General features: G+C 38.5%; 1 protein-coding gene across 1 annotated transcript; it reads right to left on the bottom strand.

Moving 5' to 3' along the window:
* Window positions 1–9,486: 9,486 nt before the first annotated feature.
* LOC125000703 (NACHT, LRR and PYD domains-containing protein 12-like) lies at window positions 9,487–17,735 on the bottom strand. The gene is given in 10 exon segments (XM_047576318.1): window positions 9,487–10,561; window positions 11,281–11,454; window positions 11,889–12,062; window positions 13,051–13,224; window positions 13,491–13,667; window positions 13,854–14,027; window positions 14,406–14,579; window positions 15,132–15,308; window positions 15,811–17,596; window positions 17,685–17,735. Coding segments are annotated over 10 exon segments (3,159 nt in total). The 5' UTR covers window positions 17,722–17,735; the 3' UTR covers window positions 9,487–10,449.
* Window positions 17,736–18,867: the final 1,132 nt, after the last annotated feature.

Genomic DNA, 18,867 nt, shown 5'->3' with positions numbered 1-18,867 from the left:
ATATAAAATGAAATTCCCTCAAGTCTCTCCTGTGATATAACATTCAGGAGAAAAGACTGGAGAGATTAACATTCAATCTGGTACTGAGGCATCACTAACAGCTATCAAAAAGTTCATGTTGCTAACAGCTTACCTCTTTGCAGCAGGGAGATGTTCTTCATTAAAATTAATAAAGCATTCAGGTGACTTGTTGCCCTTGAAGGACACACAGCTCAGTTCAGATTGAGGTTCAGGTCCAGATCCAGATCCAGATCCAGGTTCTGGTCCAGGTTCACCATGGATCCTGTTCGAGGAAGAAGATTAATGTTTTACTTTACTTTTACACTAAATGAATGGTTGTACTGCGAGACTTTCAAATCTGATAGCATAAAGGTAGATACAAATAAACGAGAGAGTTTAATAAAAATGTCTCTGGATAAATATTAGTAGACTGATTGGCTGCAACATTAAAACCATTGACAGGAGAAATAAATAACAATGACAATCTTGTTTAATGTTCTGCTGGGAAACTAGATCCCAAACTGATCAAGTATCTGTGGGCCCCTAACCTCAACCCTGATGATTTTATGTTTAGACTTGATGAGCTGACTGCTGAATCACTCTGCCAAGATGGCAGCTGCATTTCTCGTGCCCCAGCAGCCAATGCAGCGTCTACTTGTTATTACGTCTATGGCAGAGCTATGGGTACCACCAGAGCTATAGACATGTCTATGGGTACCACTACTACCGTTCCTGGTAGTTGTAGTCAACTGTGGTCAATGATTAATGTCTTGTGTATTGGGTTGTGGGTTGGCACAGGTACACGGTGGCTAACGTTACTCCCACGAGCCAACAAACATGAACGAAAGACACCCCAGACACCCAGGATGACACAGACAGCAAAGTAAATTAAGTTAACGAGGACCCACCAACATCAACCAAAAACACTCTAACGACAAAAGTGAAAGCTAAAACGCTTAAAATAAGAAAGGATAACCTGTTGTGGACCTGTTGTGGGCAACCACATATTAAAAGACAATGTGCAAAAACACAATATATCCCACCGTCACATCCTGGCCCTGAGCGTAATAAAGATGCTTCTTCTGTATCTGAAAACATTTTGAGTTATTGTTGCATAATTGTACTACATTATGTATTTATGAATTACACTTGCTGATGTTACTGTGTAAGTGATGAGCTGCATTAATTGTCCTCTGTAGAGGTGACAGCCATTTTTAAGGTGTGCTACTACTCTGGTTCTGTTCTGAAAAACTGTCAGCCATCTGACAGCCATCACTGTCAGTCATAGCACTAGTGTAATGTGCTGAAAAAGTTAACGTACAGCCCTGAACTGGGTAATCAGGATTCCAGGAGACAGTGGAGGAGCTGACACCCATCCTGATCTACTTCTCACTTGTCAGAAAGGTCTGAATGGTGTTAAAAGCACTGGAGAAATCAAAGAACAAGATCCTCACAGTGTCCCTCCCACCATCCAAGTAGGAGTGAGCTCGCTGCAGCAGGTAGATAACAGCATCATTGACACCAGTATTCGAAGTCCGATCTCTGAAGGGCAGAGATTTTGTTCATTTGTTTTTTCAAGCAAATCAAATGTGTTGTAACATGATTGGTAAAGGAAACGTATAGGTGACTTAGTGCACTGATCGGGGAACGCATGTGTGGCTGTATTTATACCCGGCTCTGAAAATCCTGTGTGGCAGGGGTATATTAAAAAAGACACTGAATTCAACAGGTCTATCTGGGTCATTTCCCTGCTGCATGACTTTGGTATTAAAGCTGGTGATCAGCTTCATGCCTCACATGTCCCTGGCGCTGTGCTACTGGAGCTCGGCCTCAGGTTTCCCCCTGTACGTGTCCTTACATTCCCTCAGTTTGACTTTGAGTTGCCAAGAAAGCTTTCTCGGCAGCTGGGTGACGGTACAAACGAAGGATAGTCCTACCTGGCCCATGGAGCACCACCAACCGCATCACGTTTCCCCACTCAGCGACTCACCCACTGAGAAACCAATTCTTTGCTGAATGTTATGTTAGAGAAACCAGCGACCTTAGGAACAGGCGACACTAAATCTTATCTGAAACTACTGTCTAAGGCTAAGGCTAAATACGGTAGGTAGTAATGACCAATAGTTATGTCAATTGGAAGTCACTAAACTTAATGTGGAATCGGTGCTCCCCTGCCATTTTACATCAAGAAACTGAACCACATCACACGGTTCTTAAATCACTAAACTCGGTCTCTGTGACTTAACGGATACATTTTAAACTCTTACTGTTGCTCTACAAAGCACTAAACAGTGTTGGCTCAAAATATATGTAAGCTTTATTATAATCCTTATGAGGCATCCAGACCCATCAGATTATCTAGGACAGGTCTACTGTGTGCTCCCAGAACCAGAACCAAACAAAGTGAAGCAGCATGTAGTTTTTATGCTCCTCACTTATGGAACAAACCTCATGAACTGTTGTCTCATTTAAATCAGGACTGAAAACATGTTGTTCCCTGCAGCATTCCCATGAATTTAATATATTCCTCTGTTTAATCATGCATTGTTATTCGCTTCATTTGAAATTTTATCTATTTAACTATTATCCAGTTTTAAATTCCTTTTTGCTTTTTAAATTGACAATGTATTGCTTTAATTTCTTATTCATTAATACACAGGACAAGATGTTACAATCCCTTGTGCCATGATCTAAGGCAAAACTCCTTTAGAAGCCCGGTTGAACTGGACAACCAACCAGAGGACCAGTGGTCAGCTACTAATTAGCCTAGCCACCAGCAGTAGGTAAGAAATGATGGGAATGTGACCACACTCGACCAGACATCTCTTTCTTCTGCCTATGTCAAAATAGCTCTGACACATCTTGTTTTTATTTCTGTGATTTTAATATAATTGTATTTATTAATTTCCCTTGGTGAAGCACTTTGAATTGTCTATGAACGGTGCTATACAAATTAACTTTCTTTTTCATGATGTTATGTCTGATTATACTAGCTTACCTCTCTGCAGCTGGGGGTTGGTCCATTTTAGAACCAGTGATGTGATCAGCTGACCAGGTCAGGTCCACTCTCCTCCACTCTGTCCTCACTCTGGTCCATGCTGATGAATTCACATCCTTATCAGCTCAAACTCACTTCCTGCCTTCATCTGCAGAAGAAAGACAAACCACTCATCTCCACTTCAACTGAAATCATTTCTGCAATAAAAAAATAAAATAAAAATAAGATATCAAGTCTCTATTGTCAGTTAAAGCTGCCATCAGCTGCTGTACTTCCACTATCAGTCCACTGGATGGAGTCACAGAGCTGCAGCAAAGAACAGCCAGACCTCACCTGATTCATGCATATGACAATCTCCGGGTTTGAGCAGTGGAGCCCATGCGTAAGTGCAAAAGACTGCAATTAAATGCTTGAGGCCGACTCCAAAAGGGAGCAAATCCCCATAGACCCTCATGTTAAAATGCCCAACTTCACAGCAAACATGTTTACAGCCTAGTTCAATAAACGGTTTTGGTTTGACCATCTTATTTCACTATTCATGATAAACGTATCTAATCCATTTATTTGTTATTAAGGTTTAAATTAATGCATAATTAGGGACTCAGCCGCCTTAAGTGACAGCTGGTGGAAGATCGTTGTCAGAGGTCACTAGCTCCTTTATATACAGTCTATGGATTCATGATGAACATTCACATTCACAATGAACAAAACAACAAATTGAACTTTAACAGAAACTTCAGTGTTTCATAGTAGACTCCCCACCTTTTTAGCTGTACATATAGTGGCAGGGGTTAGATTTTCACAAACAATATACACACTGACGACGGACGGACGGACAGACGGAAGGATAGATAGATAGATAGATAGTCATAGTAATTCGTAATAGGTGTCTCATTCCAAACAGGATTTTTCCAGTTTAGTTAAATTCCTTTCGTCCTCTGTCAAACCAAAAGCAAAATGACAGATAAACAAAAAACAGATCAGATCAGGCTGAGACAGGAATAAAGGAAGGTAGGCCTGAGCCTGCACGTTCCAGTTGTGCACCTCCTATAAAGTGCATACTTTAATAAAAAATAATCCCCACCTGTCATTTCAGATTTTAAGAAGCTTTGTACGAAACGTCTTCAAGAAAACTCAAAGATACCTGGTTTTAGCTTTGTTTCAGATTAACCTTTAACCACTTTATGTTACAAAGACAGACACAGAGTGTTGTGAAATGTAATACTTACTCTAACCTTAATTCAAATATTACAAAGTTGATTAAAAGCAACTTATTTAAATCACATTTATGTAGAGACACTCAGAAAATCATGGCTGCTCTGTCCTTTGTCTGGTAAAAAACCATAGGCCCACCCCGGTGCATGCTGGTAGTAAGGGTGCCTACCTACCTAAATAACCTAACGTGCCTTGTGTGAACCATTTACCAAAAATAAATAAATAACCCAAAATACTAGCAATGCAAATCTATATCCTAAACAAATACTTAATAATATTAGCAAAAATCTAATCTAAATAAAACAAACACTTAAATTAATCAAACAAAGTTACCCATACTTAGAGCTATCAGATTTACAACTAAAAACTAACAAATAGCTTCTACACTGACCATTAACTGACTCTACTGCTGTATTTTATTCACAAAATGGCGGACATGTTCCGATAGTTTCATTCATTTAAACTTTAGTGAAGTTATAAAGCGGCAGTTTTCGACTGCAGTCACACCATGTGCGCTTCGGCGAGGCACGGTCGCGCTATCTACACTTGAAAATCGAGTGCCCGTCTACATCGCATCTGACGGTAAAGCGTTTGAACGGTTTTATGGTGCATTCGAGTGCATCCCGTAAACTCGGAAGTCTATATTTTTCTTCTTATTTTCATTTGTTGAAATACATATATCAGTCATTACTTTGTTATTTTACTACATTCTATTTAATGATTAAAACTAAGTGACAGAACATAATTATTGAAGCATATTCAGAATCCAACTCATTTTTGCATAGTCAGATTTGAAAACTTAATTAAGAAAAGAATCAAATTGTTTTCCACATACTCTACAGCTACCACTGTGGTGATTTTCAACTTATTTCACTGTAGCATTTTTTGAAAATGTGATGTTGAATTCATATCCAATGAATGATGTATATGGACAGATTAAAAAAATAATTAAAAAAAAACAAAACAAATTGTTTTCTGCAAACTCCACCAGATTCTTGTTCTACATGTCCTCAGCTACCATTGTAGTGATTTTCAACTTAATTCACTGCATCATTTTCAAATAAACTTGTGTTGAAATTGTCTACATGAATGATGCACATGGGCAGATTAAAAAAAAATGAAAAAAATTAAAACAAATCAAATTGTTTTCTGCAAACTCTACCAGATTCTTGTTCTACATGTCCCCAGCTACCACTGTGGTGATTTTCAACTTATTTCACTGCATCATTTTCAAATAAACTTGTGTTGAAATCGTGCTCCATGAATGATGCACATGGGCAGATTAAAAAAATTATTTTAGTGGTAGCTGGGGACATATAAAACAAGAATCTGGTGGAGTTTGCAGAAAACAATTTGTTTTGTTTTTTTAATTATTTTTTTAATCTGCCCATATACATCATTCATTGGATATAAATTCAACATCACATTTTCAGAAAATGATGCAGTGAAATAAACTGAAAATCACCACAGTGGTAGCTGTAGAGTATGTGGAAAACAATTTGATTCTTTTCTTAAGTTTTCAAATCTGACTATGCAAAAATGAGTTGGATTCTGAATATGCTTCAATAATTTTGTTCTATCATTTAGTTTTAATCATTAAATAGAATGTAGTAAAATAACAATAAAGTAATGACTGATATATGTATTTCAACAAATGAAAATAAGAAGAAAAATATAGACTTCCGAGTTTACGGGATGCACTCGAATGCACCATAAAACCGCTCAAACGCTTTACCGTCAGATGCGATGTAGACGGGCACTCGATTTTCAAGTGTAGATAGCTAGATAGCGCGACCGTGCCTCGCCGAAGCGATTTCTGCTGTTTCTGTGCTGCTTACAGCTGATTTCAACGAAGAAAATATCAAATAAGATAATTACATAAATAAATCTAATTCCATTACCTTCAGATTGAGATTCCGACGGAGAAAAAGATCTGCGCAACAACCAGCATGAAAGTGAAAGTAAACTGAAACGATGTATGAGGTAACACACCCAGAGGCGTTCCTCTTTCTTCTCTACGTCAGAAACATCTGTTCTACACAATCAGACTTTTATTTTATTTATTTTTAATTGTATACAAACTTTAATAACATCTGGCTGTTGAAAAAGTCAAAATATTCTATTATTCGACATATATTTATTCTGTCCCTCACACTAAAAACGTTTAAAAATGACTGTAGTCTGACCCCGAACTGAAAAGCTGCTGAGCTCTATAATAATAAGACATAGCTCGCACTGTAATAAAGTAGATTGTACTATTTGGTACTTTAACAATAATCATGATGTTAACAACAGCTTATATATTTAGTTTACTGTACAGTGTGTTTGTGGCTGTCACTTTCACGATAAAGTCCTGTGTTTCATTCTTATTACATGTATGAGTTTATCAGCCAGTGTTTCTCTATGGTCAAGATCAAGTTTCAATGAAAAATACTAGATAAAAAAAGTTATTGTTGGAAAGCTTTTTTAACAAGAGTTATCACTTTACCTTTTATCCAGAAATATTAAGCTGATGATAAATATGAGGATAGCAGACGGCCAAAATAGCTTAGCATAACTACGGGAAACGGTTTATAAAATACACCTACCTCCAGCGGTAATAACATCAAGTCATTGTCACTGCTAGAAGTCAGACAGATACTACTGCTGTATTTCACGTGTTTAATTCATTATGAAAAAAATACAAAAACAAAAAACTATGTATAAATATGACACCATCACCGTCCGGTTCTGCCTCTAAGTTGTTGCTTGGTAACAAGCGGTGACCGGAAAAATCTCGGCAACAATTATAAAATTGTGAAAAAATTAGCCTATTTATACATTTAAACCCTCTAATACACATTTTTGTATTTCATTATTTGAATTAATAACTTTTACACCGAGGACATTAAAGACACAATACTGCATATTAATAAGTCACTTTATGCTGTTGCAGGTGCGGATTCTTTAGTTTAAACTGCCATGGACAGATTTCTTCAAATAAAGCTTTTATTTTTCCCACAAACATGAGATCACATTTTAATACACGTTTACGGACAATTGGCATATTGAAAATTTGGAATATTTTTGGGGCACTCGTCAGCCTCAGGACCAAAATCACATTGTTAAATTCTCTACCGCGCAGGCTCCATTGAATGTGTAATAAAAACAAATATGTTTACCTACCTTAGATCTCAGTCTAACACACTGCCTTTGTAGCATCACAGCTAGTTTAGCCAAAAATGCAACTTACACAACCAAGAAATTATCTATTTTCATGTCAATGTTGATGGGTTTATTATGTCTCAGTAGTCAAATGTGGTTTGACTGGTTCAAGCTGTAAAAAAAACAACAAGCACATGTGCTATTACAAAATAAAGACCAAGAGATGCACGCTAAGAAACGCCTACACGGAGATACACTGAACAATTACAACAAGCGGAGGAACAAGTTTATTAAAAAGAAACTTCACCTCCAGGAGAGAATAAGACTCTGACTTCCATTTATCATATAACCTCAAACAGTAGACTCCAATATGTCTCATTTCAAGGAAAAATATTCCTCTTCAGTTTTCATCTGGACACTCATCCGAAAGAAGAAAAAAAAACTAATATTGTTAGACACTTTTACAAACTGTCACTCCAATGAAATAAAAACTCCAATAAAATATGCATATTAAACAACTCCTTCTATAATTTTAAATTTCTCATTTTAATGTTAATTCATTAGAGCAGAATATATATACACACACATACACATGTTAGTAAGTTAAAAATAGAAATAGAATTAAAGTATCTATCAGTATATTTGAAATTAACATTTGTTTATTTTAATTTGTCCAATTTACCCTGAACGCACCATGGTTACTCAGTGTTTATCTTCGGTTGCTTTAATTTTTAATTTAATTTTTCATGAGTTGATCAAATGTCAAGTGAAATTAGATCAGTATATATCAATATCTATCGATCACGGGTGAAAACAGCCTATTCATCAACACAAACATTCTGGAAACAAAGCGACAGCAGAGAAAAGAAGACGAACGTGACGTTATTGACCAAAAAAACGGAAAACTTTACCTCCAGGAGAAAAGAAGACGAGACTCTGAGTGAAGCTCCAACCAGGAACAAATAAATATTAGTAACTGAATGAGTTACACCTGAACTTAATGGGTTCAATGAACGCAGGTGACCGGAAGTGATTATGAGTGGTGTAAACAAAGAAAAACTATAACGATCACTGCCCTCTGCTGGACACAATCCGTAACCACAATTGTCATTATTTTAAATTAATATATATTTTTTAATTTATTAATCACGTACTCCTCGCTATTAAATAGTTTTTTGATCAGAGAATAAAGACTTCTGTCTTTATTCATTTGCTCCTTTTAATGGAGCAGATGAACTTTAATGGAGCAGATGAACTTTTTGTTTAACATATCAGTTGGTATCAAAACGACTTACCTTCAAATAAATAAAGCAAAAGAAGAAGATGTTGGAGAGTGAAATACTTCACCTTCACCTGGAGAGAAGAAGCCACGACTGTAAAACAACAAGAGGGAGATGAAGACTGATGAAGATCAAATAAACTTTCCTTACTTCGATCAAACAACTTTTTCCTTGCTTTGGATGAATTATCATATTCACAAATCAATTAGACACTAATTAATAGATACTTGCAGCAACTTGAAAGACTTCACACAAATCTCCACCACCACCACCACACACCCTCCATATATAAGAATACAGACACATTTTATCACTTAGACTAGACTACACTAGACTAACTTTATCCATGCCGTGGGGGGTCCCAGCTCCTTGAATAAATAAATACTATATATAGAAGTATAACTATCACTGTCCTCTGGTGGCCACACAGAGGAACTGCAGCTAAACAGTCCACTATAAAAGATGATAACCAGCGAATGCGCTATTAAAATAAATAAAATAAAAAATAAAAAATCAAGACCAGGAGCTACTTTGTAAATAAAGAATTACTACCAAGGAGATAATCTTAATCACTGTTACAGTGTGTATCACACCAACCAGGAAACTACCTGTAACAAATAAATATCACTAACTGAAGGAGTTACACACGATATTAAACGGTTTAATGAATGCAGTTGACAGGAAGTGATTTTAAGTGAACCTAGAGAATGGTTACTCTCAGTAATTAGACCTGCCTCTTTTCATTTATTGGTAACACTGTCCTATTTGTTAAATTGTTTTATGTTTAGAACAAACGGACACAAAGTCTCATTAGATAGTAGATGCAGTAGATGAACAGATAAACATGTCTGTCAGTATCAAGTATATTTATTCCAGTGAAAACATCTCACCTCCAAAGAAATAAAGTGACACCAGAAAAGAAGAGAAGAAGGAAATGTTAGGGAGTGAAATACTTTACCTTCAGTCATAGAAAAGGAGCCACGACTGTAAAACAACCAAAGGGAGATGAGGACTGATGAAGATGAAATATTCAGTAATATGTCACAAATGGATTAAGACCTGACCATAAACATTGAAAAATGTGGTTTAAACAACTTCTACATTATTTCTGATGTATTGTCATATTTAGGAAATATACGTGGTGTAAGATGAAAATAGTCTCTTTTGTTATCAATGAACAAACTCTGCCTGCTGATGTTAAAACTTCAGAAACATTAAAAACATGAACAAGCTGTGATGGAGGCGTAGCTTCATCTCGTGGCCGCACAGACAAACTGCAGCTAAACAACAACAACAAGAATATGATTTAAAAAAAAAAAAAAAAAAAAAAAAAAAAAAAAAAAAAAAAAATGACCACCAGTAAACACAATAAAAAAATCTAGCACAGGACAAGAAGCTTCAGAAATGTCAAGGAGTTACACTGTAAAAAATGACAACTAGGATATACACTACTACTACAACTCAACATCACTAATTAATGATACACGGTAAAAATGGACAAAAACAAGATGCAAAAAAAATCAAACAATCACAAGATACACTGTAAAAAATATTACAAAAAAAATATATATACAGCACATACACACTCTTTTCATCAGGTGTCAGTCAGTGATGCAGCACATCCAGTATAAAGAGCAGCAGGGACTTCAGTCCTGTTCAGAGCAGCTGTGGAGCTCAGCCAGCTTCCTTTCAGCTTCATGTTAACGTGTTGGAGCTGGAAGCTCACAGACCGGCACACACTCGGTGATCTGATTAATTGTGTCATTAGTGTAGAATCTTCAAAAGACCAAGCAGATGCCTCGCTCTTGAATCCTACGTCCTGAGGCGGTTGTTCAGGCTCAGATGTTTCAGATGAGTTTGGCTGGACTTCACCGCTGAGATCAGAGAATTCTGGCTGATCTTTGACAAACTGCAGCTGTTCAATCTGAATAAAGAAGGATGTACAATTAAAAAATAAGATTAATTTTCACAGTCACAAACAATGAACAAAATGAACTATTTTAATAATTTACTCTTTAATCAGTTATATAAAATAATTTGTTATAATAATTAGTTATTAACAAGCTGCTGACTCAGCAAGGTGAGCAAAGGTGTGACCAGTTCCCTTGTCTGTACAACAGACAGGATCACCAGCTGAAGAAACTCCTTTCTTCTTCCAAATGGGTAAATAATTTGGCATGTTCACTGATCGGGCCATTTTTATCACCTGCCTAATATTGTATGGTCCCCTTTTGTTGCCAAAGCAACCTTGACCTATCACGGCATTGACTCCACTAGACCCCTGAAGGTGTGCTGTAGCATCAGGCACCAAGATATCCTTCAGATCAGATCAGATCAGATCAGATCAGATCTTTCAAGTCCTGTATGTTGCGGGGTAGGACCACTATAGCTTGACTTGTTTGTCCAGCACATTGCACAGATGCTTGATTAGATTAAGATCTGGTGAATTTGGAGTCCAAGTGAACACAACTCAAATATGTTGTTGTATTCCTCCTAACTGGAGGAACTGGAGGATTTTTCTTCTTCTATTAAGATTTGAAATCTGAGTGAAATCAGTGTGATATCAGCCTGATGTCTGTAGATTAGTGTCAACACAACTTCATCATATTAATCTGAGCAAACAAATGAAACACGATGTCTGACCTCAGAGTCTCCAGTCTACAGTCTGGACTCTCCAGAAAACCACACAGTAGCTGCACTACTGAATCCTGCAGCTTGTTTCCACTCAGGTCCAGATGTTTCAGATGGGAGGGGTTGGACTTCAGAGCTGAGGCCAGAGAATCACAGTTGATCTCTGACAAGCTGCAGCGAACAAATCTGCAAAAAAGTACAAAATATATAGATACAAGTAAAGGGACTTGTCATTGTGTTACCGTGGATCATCATGTCAGCCTTCTTCATACATCAACACAACATTCAGACAACTATTCGTGTCTTCATGAACTAAATAACAGAGAGCTGTAGTACTATTGCACTGTATTGTGCATACATGTTTCTATTGTTTTGATCTCACCATTTATTCAGTGGACCAGCCTAAATAACAGAAAAACATTTGAGTTTAATTCCAAAACAAATGATTAGCAAATAAACTAAACATCGCAACAGTCATGAAGGGGGATGCAGTGCCAGAACTTTACATTAGAATCCATTCATTTTCACTTGTGTACCTAATGTTTTGTCAAGTGAGTGTACATTTAGTTCAGTTGGTAAATAAACCTATCAGATCAGTAACAGACATCCAGTGAACTGACCTCAGAGTCTCCAGTCTACAGTCTGGACTCTCCAGAAAACCAAACAGATTCTTCACTTGTGAATCCTGCAGGTTGTTTTCACTCAGGTCCAGATATTTCAGAAGGGAGGGCTTGGACTTCAGAACTGAACCCAGAGGATTACAGCTGATCTCTGACAAACCACAGCTACGCAAGCTGAATAAGGAACAAAACGTGTCAGTTTAGAAAACAAAGTTCCACCTTGAAATCATTCAGTGTTTCATCATCTGTTCAGAGCTGAAGAAGGTTCAGAAAGTACGATGCTAAATAGGAGGTTCAACTGATGCATTTACTATGGCCATGTGTTGTTGAGTCCGAGCACAGTGCCAGCAAAGATTTTTCTGCTTTATCCAGTTTGTCTCTTGATTCTGAAGTTGGCATGTATTCACTAGGTTTGTTTGCATCATGTAATACTGTTGTCTGAGCAGGTACAGAGTTATGGGATGTTCTTTGATTGGAAGCAGAGACAGAGACCTCTTTTCTGGATTGAGCTTCAGTTTGCAACCAAGATGAGAACAAAGGAAAGACATATTTCAAGGGACTCTGGTTTCTGTGGACATGGCGTTTTAAGCAACTACAATATTCTGGAGGCAGCTTTTCAAGGAGGCAATCTACATGAGAACCACAGAGAAGTTCTGCGTGGCCTTGATCTTCAATGGCGCCAAGCAGACTAGCAAGTGCTTGCACATGAAGGAAAAAGTTATCAAGAGCATGACCATCACCTACTGTGACTGGAGAGAGATCTTTGATGTTCCTGAGCTCTTTCAATGTCTTGGTTCACCATAACGTTCATTAAGAGCTTTGATGGCTTGAGTATATGGATCAGAAGCATAAGAGAAAGCGAGGGCTGGCCGTTTGGCTCGGTCTACTTTCAAATGAACGAAGAGAACAAATTTCGGGCCGTGACAAAAATAATAAAATTAATTATTTCACATTTGGAGGATTTTTCTTCTTCTGTCAAGATCTGAAATCTGTAGGCTCTGACCATTGCCACAGTTTATGGACTAAACAGCAAAAGAAAACAGACATTATCATGAAGATCCTCAATATGAAGCAGTATAATATCCGCCTGATGTCTGTAGATTCATGTCAACACCACTTCATCATATTAATCTGAGCACACAAATAAAACACGATGTCTGACCTCAGAGTCTCCAGTCTACAGTCTGGACCATCCAGAAAAACAAGCAGAACCTTCAGTCCTGAATCCTTCAGCTTGTTGTGACTCAGGTCCAGATGTTTCAGATGGGAGGGGTTGGGGTTCAGAGCTGAACCCAGAGAATAACAGCTGATCTCTGACAAACTGCAGCAAACAAATCTGCAAAAGAGTATAAAAGATATAGACAAAATAAATGATAACTAATCAGGTGTGTTCACATTTTAAAAGCAATAAGCTGTTCTTTAAAACGAGTAGTGACTTGTTCTTGTTCTTTTGTTATTGTACATTGAAATGCCAGATCTTTACATCAGAACAATTCATTTTCACTTGTGTACCTAATTGTCAATTTTGGCAAATGAGTGCATGTTTAGTTCAGTTGGTAATTAAAACATATCAGATCAGCAACAGACAGTAAGTGAACTGACCTCAGAGTCTCCAGTCTACAGTCTGGACTCTCCAGAAAACCACACAGATGTTTCACTCCTGAATCCTGCAGGTTGTCGTTGTGACTCAGGTCCAACTCTATCAGATGGGAGGGGTTGGACTTCAGAGCTGAGGCCAGAGAATTACAGGTGATCTCTGACAAACTGCAACTACACAAGCTGAATAAGGAATAAAACTTGTCAGTGTGTGTGTGTGTGTATATATATATATATATATATATATATATATATATATATATATATATATATATATATATATATATATATATATATTTCATCAAGAACAACAACAAAAAATGTCACATAATATTCATCTGAACACACAAATAAAACATGATGTCTGACCTCAGTCTCTTCAGTCTACAGTCTGGACTCTCCAGAAAACTACACAGATGTTTCACTTGTGAATCCTTCAGCTTGTTGCCACTCAGGTCCAGATGTTTCAGATGGGAGGGGTTGGACTTCAGAGCTGAGGCCAGAGAATCACAGCTGATCTCTGACAAACAGCAGTACTTTAATCTGAATAAAGAATAAAATATGTTAACATTACTACGTCCTAATCAATGAGCTGTTCTCTAAAATGAGTAGAGTGACTTTGTCCTTGTGTTATTGTGGATCATCATCATGTCAGCCTTCTACACACATCATCCAAACATCAACACAACATTCAGACAACTATTCATATCAACACACATCAGTAATATGCTGCTGACCTCAGTCAAGTCTCTCATTACAGGATCAATACTATATTGAAACACCTGTGTTGAGATGAGCTTCTGTATCTAGATGTGACTCTTTAGCACAAATAAGAAATATTCATTGTTGAACAGAAAAATAAGTCAGTTGGAAATGAAAAATGTTAGATACACAAAAGTAACGGATATTCAGCGAACTGACTCCAGAGTCTCCAGTCTACAGTCTGGACTCTCCAGAAAACCACACAGATGTTTCACTCCTGAATCCTGTGGATAGTTGTAACTCAGATCCAGATGTTTCAGATGGGAGGGGTTGGACTTCAGAGCTGAGACCAGAGAATCAAAGCTGATCTCTGACAAACTGCAGGAACTCAATCTGAATAAAGAGTAAAAGATGTTAATAAAATCACTGGTAATCAATCAGATGTGTTCAGGTTTTAATGTTCAGATCAACATTACTACGTCCTAATCAATGAGCTGTTCTCTAAAATGAGTAGAGTGACTTTGTCCTTGCGTTATTGTGGATCATCATCATGTCATAAGTTCATATTTTCAAGTCTGTTTTCAAACAAGAGTCACATGTCAGGTGAACATTACAGACTTCTTATAATTCCTACTGCCCACACTGACTGCGAAGTGGTCTCTTCCTAACACAACTACACTGGAAGAAATGACTTGATGAGTTTCTCCACAGACAGTATGAACAGAAAGAATGATTCCTGACTCCAATAACTCTTTAAATGTACATGTGAACACTAGACTGGTCCTGATTTGAGATCAGACCGACCACTGATGACTGAGGAGACACCTGCTGATATTAACAACATGATGCTCCTTCAATTAAACCAACTGTTGCTGGTCCATTTTCTATCTGTCGATCCTGACAAGAGAACTGTTTAATGTTATAAAAAAAATTCAGTGAACTGACCTCAGAGTCTCCAGTCTACAGTTTGGACTCTTCAGTCCATCACACAGATGCTTCACTCCTGAATCCTGCAGGTTGTTGTTGTAACTCAGGTCCAACTCTATCAGATGGGAGGGGTTGGATTTCAGAGCTGAGGCCACAACTTCACAGTGACTCTCTGAGAGTCCACAGGAAGTAAGTCTGTTATGACACATAAACATAAAACAGGTTTTCATGAGAAAAAGACATCATTCATTTGACAGCTAACCAGATAGGCATTTTTTCTTCACATTAGTGGTTCAGTTAATTTTCTCTGATTGTGTTTGGTAGGAAGGACAATTATTCTCATCTTGTTTTATGCTGCAGATGAAAGTGGAGAGAACACTGAGTCACATTCAGACATTCATACTGTGAAATGTGTGATCTGATCTCACATCCAACCCAACAAATTTATCATGCGTTTATCCTGATGAGAGAAACTGTTGACCTGCTGCTGGTAGACAATTTTACAAAACTATTTGAAAAGTCTTTGAAATAAATATTTTCCCAGCATTTTAACAGCTGAAAAACATCTTTCAAAAATACAACTGAAATGTAATTATAGGAATGTGGCAGTTTTAATAATAATGACGGTATATTGTGAATGCTTTAAGAACTAAAGTTAACTACACTGATTGATGGTGGTAGTAACATCTGGACTCACCGAGCCTTTCTGCAGTTCCTCACAGCTGGAATCAGTCTCTGTCGTCGCTCCAATAATGTTTCGTACTTCTCCAGGTCCAACTCATCCAGAACCTCCTCTGACATCTGCAGCATGTAGGCCAGAGCTGAGAAGTGGATATCAGAGAGGGTCGCCGCCAATCTGTTCTTTGACTTCAGGAACTCTTGGATCTCCTGATGAACTGAGAGGTCGTTCATCTCCATCAGACAGTGGAAGATGTTGATGCTTCTGTCAGGAGAAATGTTGAACATGTTCATCTCCTTCAGGTTGTTGATGGTTCTCTGGATGATTTCTGGACTGATCTCTGTCTCACCCAGCAGACCTCTTAACAGTCTCTGGTTGGACTGCAGACAGAGGCCATGAAGGAAGCGAACCATCAGGTCCAGGTGACCATTTTTACTCTGCAGGGATTTCTCCCTGACCTTCTTCAGGAAGACATCCAGAGTTGAGTCATTGTAGTTTTGTCCCAGGAAGTCCTCCAGCACCTCTGTCTTCCTGTTGGTGTAACAGTGGATCATGTAGACTGCAGCCAGAAACTCCTGAACACTCAGATGGACGAAGCAGAACACCTTGTCCTGGTACAGTCCTCTCTCCTCTTTAAAGATCTGTGTCAACACTCCTGAGTACACTGAGGCTGCTCTGATATCGATGCCACACTCTGTCAGGTCTGATTCATAGAAGATCAGGTTTCCTTTCAGCAGCTGATCAAAAGCCAGTTTTACCAGAGACTCAATCATCTCCCTGGTCTCTGGACTCCAGTGTGGATCTGTCTCAGACCGTCTATCATACTTGACCTCCTTCACTTTGGTCTGAACCACCAGGAAGTGGATGTACATCTCAGTCATGGTCTTGGGCAGATCTCCTCTCTCTCTGGTTTTCAACACATCCTCCAGAACTGTAGCAGAGATCCAGCAGAAGACTGGGATGTGACACATGATGTGGAGGCTTCGTGATGTCTTGATGTGGGAGATGATGCTGCTGGCCTGCTCCTCATCTCTGAACCTCTTCCTGAAGTACTCCTCCTTCTGGGGGTCAGTGAACCCTCTGACCTCTGTCACCATGTCAACACACTCAGGAGGGATCTGATTGGCTGCTGCAGGTCGTGTGGTTATCCAGAGGTGAGCAGAGGGAAGCAGTTTTCCCCTGATGAGGTTTGTCAGCAGCACATCCACTGAGGTGGACTCTGTAATATCAGTCAGGATCTCAGTGTTGTGGAAGTCCAGAGGAAGTCAACACTCATCCAGACCATCAAAGATGAACACAACCTGGAACTCTTCAAAGCTGCAGATTCCTGCTTCTTTGGTTTCAGTGAAGAAGTGATGAACAAGTTCCACCAAGCTGAACTTTCTCTCTTTCAACACATTCAGCTCTCTGAAAGTCAATGGAAATGTGAAGTGGATGTCCTGGTTGGCTTTGTCTTCAGCCCAGTCCAGGGTGAACTTCTGTGTTAAGACTGTTTTCCCAATACCAGCCACTCCCTTTGTCATCACTCTTCTGATTGGTCCATGTCTTCCAGGTGAGGCTTTAAAGATGTCTCCTGGTCTGATGGTTGTTTCTGGTCTGTGTGGTTTCCTGGATGCTGTTTCAATCTGTCTGACCTCATGTTCATCATTGACCTCTGTAGTCTCTCCCTCTGTGATGTAGAGCTCTGTGTAGATCTCATTCAGAAGAGTTGAGTTTCCTGCTTTAGCAATCCCCTCAAACACACACTGGAACTTCTCCTTCAGACTAGATTTAAGTTGATGTTGACAAAGTGGAGAAAAATGTTCTGAATGAACAAATGACAAATAAGATCAATTAATAAAGTATGCAGAAAATATTCAAAGCAGCTTCAATGTTCATAGAAATCCTCTTACTTCTCTGCAGATGATCAGCCAGCTCCTCCTGCTTCATTCTCCTCAGGAAGTTCAGTGTGATCTTCACAAATGCCTCTCTGCTGCTCCTCCTCTGCTCTTCATCCTCACCCTCCAACACCTCCTCATCCTCCCTCTGACTCTCTAAGCATTCTGGGTAATCGGGACTCAGATCCCTCTGAATCTTCTTCAGCTCCTTCTTCACAAAAGTGACAATGTTGTCCTCCAGCAGCTGGAACAGAAAACTATCTGAATGACAACCAGACTGAAATCATGGAGACAAACATCAGATCCATGTTGGACAGACTGACAGTCCACTGGTCTACAAAGAGCAGCATGGAGATGATGGAAAGTAGTTGTTGTCCATGTACAGACCTTAAATATGGAGTCCAGCTGTGTTTGATGTTGATGAACAGACTGATCACTGAGAACCTCTGAGCTCTGATGCTTCACTCTGTGGATGAGAAAGCACGTAGAGCTGCTGAGGAAGAGTGCAGCAGAACCTCACCTGAGTGTGTAAAGGTATCAAACCTGGATTACTTTAAGTACCAGGGGTGCACATGTTCACTGAATTATCAAAATGCTTTACAGCGATGTCATTCTTCACACTACTGGATCCAGGTTTATGTATGAGTCCTGATTTCCATTTTTTGAGTCCACACTTAGTGACTGATGCCATATTCACAGACCATCCTGATGATGTTATTTCACAGAGTCAGTTAGCCGTCTAACTTTCTCAAGAGACTGAAGTCCTTAACTAGTCAAAGAAACTTTTTTTTTTTAAGATCATTTGCATTTGGGAGGCATAATACCTATATGTATACACAAGGACTACTTTCATTTTCTCCTTTCTCATTTCTTTTTCATTTCACTACCTCCGCTATTATTTGATAGCAACATCTCTACCTGAATGCTTATTGTTACAAACCCCTCCATGACCTACGTCACTGTGACATCACGACATCAACTGGAGGCAAAACAGAGGGAAGCTGGAGGCGAAGACTGTCACTTTCAACCATGAAAATGTCATCTTGTTGTAATTTTGGTGCCAAAACCGAAAAATCAATAACACTAACTTGAAGTTTTATCACATACCAGCTACTTCCAGTCGTAGACAACTTTGGTTTGACTTTGGTGATTAAAAGAAATGATTGGAGTGAGACAATCAACAACGCGCACATCTCAT

This window comes from Mugil cephalus, chromosome 23 (genome assembly GCF_022458985.1).
Source record: "Mugil cephalus isolate CIBA_MC_2020 chromosome 23, CIBA_Mcephalus_1.1, whole genome shotgun sequence".
NCBI classification, from domain to species: Eukaryota; Metazoa; Chordata; class Actinopteri; order Mugiliformes; family Mugilidae; genus Mugil; species Mugil cephalus.
Note: the sequence above shows the minus strand (reverse complement) of the source record. Positions and strands in the feature narration are given on the sequence as shown.